This window comes from Medicago sativa, chromosome 1 (genome assembly GCF_051527215.1).
Source record: "Medicago sativa cultivar Bolivia chromosome 1, Bolivia_mono, whole genome shotgun sequence".
Taxonomy (NCBI): domain Eukaryota; kingdom Viridiplantae; phylum Streptophyta; class Magnoliopsida; order Fabales; family Fabaceae; genus Medicago; species Medicago sativa.
Genome location: NC_140749.1, coordinates 15,902,827 through 15,907,453, shown reverse-complemented (window position 1 = coordinate 15,907,453; position 4,627 = coordinate 15,902,827). Strand labels below are relative to the sequence as shown.

Genomic DNA, 4,627 nt, shown 5'->3' with positions numbered 1-4,627 from the left:
TAAAAAGATTTTTTTTTTTGGTTATCATGTTATTGATATGAAGTTTTAATTGTCGAATCATTTTAATGGGATCAAGCTCCTTACCACTTGTCGAATCATTTTAAGATTTGTGCACGATTAGTAAGGAAATACTACCTCCGTCCCTAATTATAAGACCCTTTTGAGAAATTTTTTTGTCTCTTTTTATCAGACTCTTTTGGTATTTCCAAGTGCATTAATTAATTCTTTACAAACATACCCTTATTTATTTTATATCTTTTTCCTCAATCAACATTAAATATTATGTTGAAAATATAAACTAACTATCTCTCTTAAAGGAAAAAATTGTAAAAACAATACTACCTCCGTTTCTTTTTAATTGTCACATTTTGACATTTTACACAAACCAAGACAATCAATAAATGTTGTTACTTTTGATACAATAATTTCTATTTTTACTATAATAACCTTATTTATTTAATGTCTCATTACATATATTTCTCTCTCCACAATAATAAATAAGGGTAATATTAGTAAAATAACATTTAATGTTGCATTGAACTATGTAAAGTGACACTTAAATAGAAAAAAAAAATTCTCCAAAAGTGATACTTAAAAAGGAACGGAGGGAGTACTAATTACTAACAAATTTATTACACCTATCAATTTTCTTAATATGCATTATTTTTTCAAAAGGGCCCTATAATTAGGGACGGAGGTAGTAATTAATTGTGTTGATTTCAATGGTAAAATTAGTTGCATTTACTATAACACCCTTACTACTTGTAGTTAGTGGAGTAGTTAAGTTGGATGAAATTCAATAAATAACGGTATAATAGTGACAATTATTTTAAGAAAAAGAAGAAAAAAATGCTAAATAGACAATAATTATGAGACGGATGGAGTATCATTAATTTTAAAGATCGATAAAACATAATGTTCGAGGTGCTTGTAAGTACGTAATAGGTGCTAAAGAGCAACTTTCGAAAGTTTTTGCTATGTTAATACTAACCAGGCCTGTAGAAATATTTGGCTATATTAGCTCAACCCGGGTCCACTACTCCACCATCCTTCCTTCTTATTTGAAACCCTAACCCTAACAGACCAAACTGCTGTTGTTAAATCGCAAGACGAACACCACGAAGCTTGCTTGCTTCACAATGGCGAGGTCCAGTGACTCAAGAAGAAGAAAAAGAAGAGGAAGAAGAAGAAGAAACACAATAGCGGTTGCAGCAACAGATTTTTATTTACCTAATGATTGTTGGGAATCCGTCTTCAAATTCCTCATCAACGACAAAGACGTCAACGATGGTGTCTACTTGAAGTCTCTTTCTGTTGTCTCAAAACAGTTTCTAACTGTTACCAACGGTCTCCTATTTTCTTTGGCTGTGCCTGCCTGCTGGGAATCAACCTCTCCTCTTCCCTCTCGCCTCTTCCAAAGATTCACCAACCTCACCTCCCTCGACCTTACGTGCAACAAAGGTGACCTCAACGAGCTTCTGTCTCAAGTTTCTTGTTTCCCATTGAAACTCACATCGCTCAATCTCTCCAGTCAATCCTACATTCCTGCAATTGGGTTGCAAGCTTTCTCCTTAAAGATTACAACGCTGAAATCTCTCATTTGTTCGAACATCCGTGATTTCAATAGTAATGACTTGTTCCTCATTGCCAAATGTTTCCCTTTACTTGAAATACTTGACCTCAGTGACCCTTTATGTTGTGACGACAGTTGCGATAGCTTTCTCCATGGGGTAGAGACTCTTTCGTTAGCACTTTACAGACTCCGCAAAATTAATCTCTCTGGTCAGGGCTACCTCAACAACCAATCGCTTTTCCACTTGTTCAAAAATTGTAATCTTCTTGAAGAGACCATCGTATCTAAGGGTAATCGGATGAGTGGAGAGATAGAGAATTCTAAATTTTTGAAGGATATTGTTGTAAGACCTCAATTGAAGTCTCTTGATTTGGGTCACAACCAATGGTTAAGAGATAAAAGCATCATAATGTTTGCTTCAATTTTCCCCAATTTGCAGCTGCTCAATCTGAGCTATTGCCATTACATATCCAAAGTAGGTATTTGTCAAGTTTTGAAAAGATGCTGTCAGATTAGACATTTGAACATATCTTATTCAAGAGTAAACCTACTTGAAATTAATTTTGAAGTCCCCAAGCTAGAGGTGTTGAACTTGTCATCTACACAAGTTAATGATGAAACACTTTATGTGACCTCAAAGAATTGTTGTGGACTTTTGCATCTTTTACTGAAAAATTGTTATGGTGTCACAAACAATGGATTGAAGCGTGTGGTAGAAAATTGCACACAACTGAAAGAAATTGATTTGAGAGGTTGTGATAAATTGCATGCTAATGTTGTTGCGTCAGTGGCATCTTCAAGAAAGATAATAGCATTATTTGAGTGACAGAAAGAAGAAACTCTTCTCGTGTTAAAAAGGAGGGAGATAATCATAATTGGTTTTCAAACCGAGGGGAGGTGAGGACACATATTTTTGGAGCGACAAATGGGTTGGTGGAACCACCTTAAAAAGGAGGATCGACCGGCTTTATTCCCTATCATTGTGTAAGGAGTTTGGCGTCAAATATGAGGAGGAAAGTTGAAAATACTTGGGTGTGAGACCTGAATTGGTCTAGAGAGCTATATGGTTGGGAAGGAGACACGCTGAACACAATGTTGGAGGAGTTAAAGGCAGTTATAATTTTAGAAACATGATAATGTTGTTCAACTTATAATGTTCTAAACGGCGAGAGTGTTGGTGATGACGAGTTTCCGATACAAAAATACTTTGGAATAAAATTATTATGTCGAAGGTGTTCGTGTTTGTATGGCAGGTAATGCAAAATTGTATTACATCGAAGGACAATTTATGTAGAAAAGAAATTTTAGGTAGGTAAGAGTTACATTTGCATAGAAGGATATAGAGAGACACAGACTTCTAACCACTTATTTTTTGCTTGCCCGACTGTATGGTTCGGAATTGTACATTAGCTGTGGGAGTACAGATGGTATTTCACATTATGTGTACATCCACTTTATTACCTTTACAGGGCCGCTTGACTAAAGAAGCCATTTGGTTCGCGAGTATGTGGAGCATTTTGAAGGCAAGAAATGCAAGGATTTTTCATCATATGGATTGGGATATTGAATCAATTGTCGACAGTGTCAAGCTTTTATCATGTAGTTGGTTGAACCAGTGTCAAGTATCAGGGGATGTTTGTTTTCGTAAAATAGTGCATTATTGGAAGCGGTTTTGTTTCAGGTGGCGGCGGCGTTGTTTTGTGCTATCTGTTTTCAGGGATGCAGTCGCTGCGTTCTGCTATTGCTGGTTTGTCAATTATATCCTTTATCAGTTGCCTGCAAATGCAATGTTTGGCTATTCCTTTTAGCAATAATTTTATAAACTTTGCTTTAGGCATTCAACCAATATGACTGATTAACCGAACCAGTTACCAACTCAGAAAAGTGCATGTGGGAAATTGAATATAGAACTTTACTGTGTCTCATATACGTATAAGAAATTACTAGTTTAGTACTTTTTAATTATGATTATTTCTGTGACGTAGCATAAACATCTCATGGAATTATTCACTAGATAATTGTACAGTTTTATTAGGTGCATTGTTTGTTTCATAATTCAACTGTTGATAATTTTTTCTTGTGAATTGCTTGCGATGGAAGTTATTTTGATGCACTTTTGTCTATTCATTTTTGCATAATATTGCAAAAAATGTAAAAATGGAATCACTTATATCTAGGATTTGGAAGCAGTGGTTTTTGAATAACATGGACATGCAACAATGTTTATTTATTGTTTAACTTATCACTACTATGGCAGTTTATGCATTATGCTGTAGCTGAAAGTTATAGTTACATATTAGCTTAGAGTGTTCTTTATCTTTTCAATTCCTAGATTATCATTTTTCTGTTTCTTTTGCTGCATCATTAAGAATTAGAGGAAAATGGTTGTTAGAGAGTAACAATTAGAGTAAAGGTCTAAACTGAACCCTAAGAAAACAAAATATGAAAATCTAGTGTGCCTCTCAAATATATCTCAAAACATTATTTTAAAAATAAATAAAAAATTTACTCTCATTTCATCTGTTTGACTCTCAAAAAGATGAGGATATATCCTATAAGAAAAATAAGGAATACATATTCAAAATTATTTGTGTCAATTGCTCTATTAAAAAAAAAAAAGGGTCATGTTAACCATTGCCCATGGGCACTGGTTAAGGAAACTAAAAAAAGGAAGTTTTAAAATAAAAATAATATTTTTTGTGCTTTTGAAGAGTTGACAACACAAATATTAATGTAATACTTACTACATTTGATTCCTTAACCAGTTTACGGGGTTTAAATTCTTTACCATTTTGAACCAATTCATTGTTGGTTATAAAATGAAATTGCCATTAGTTTTCAATAAGTACCTATTTTTATTTGCAATTTTTTTTGACAAAATTTGTAATTTGTCATTGATATTCATGAATATTAGCATGTGCCTAATCCACCACCAAAAAAAAAAAAAATTGGCATGTGCCTAATAAGTTTTTTTTTTCCAAGGGAAAGATGACTCAATTCATTTCATCTAAGACAATAGAGAAAATACAATTTGGAGGATAAGAAAAGTTATGG

The 4,627-nt window shown here is 33.7% G+C and overlaps 1 protein-coding gene across 1 annotated transcript; it reads left to right on the top strand.

Moving 5' to 3' along the window:
* Window positions 1-1,139: 1,139 nt before the first annotated feature.
* On the top strand, window positions 1,140-2,399 carry LOC146953066 (uncharacterized). The gene has a single exon (XM_085740867.1). It carries the CDS (start codon window positions 1,140-1,142, stop codon window positions 2,397-2,399), a length of 1,260 nt encoding a protein of 419 aa, XP_085596993.1.
* Window positions 2,400-4,627: the final 2,228 nt, after the last annotated feature.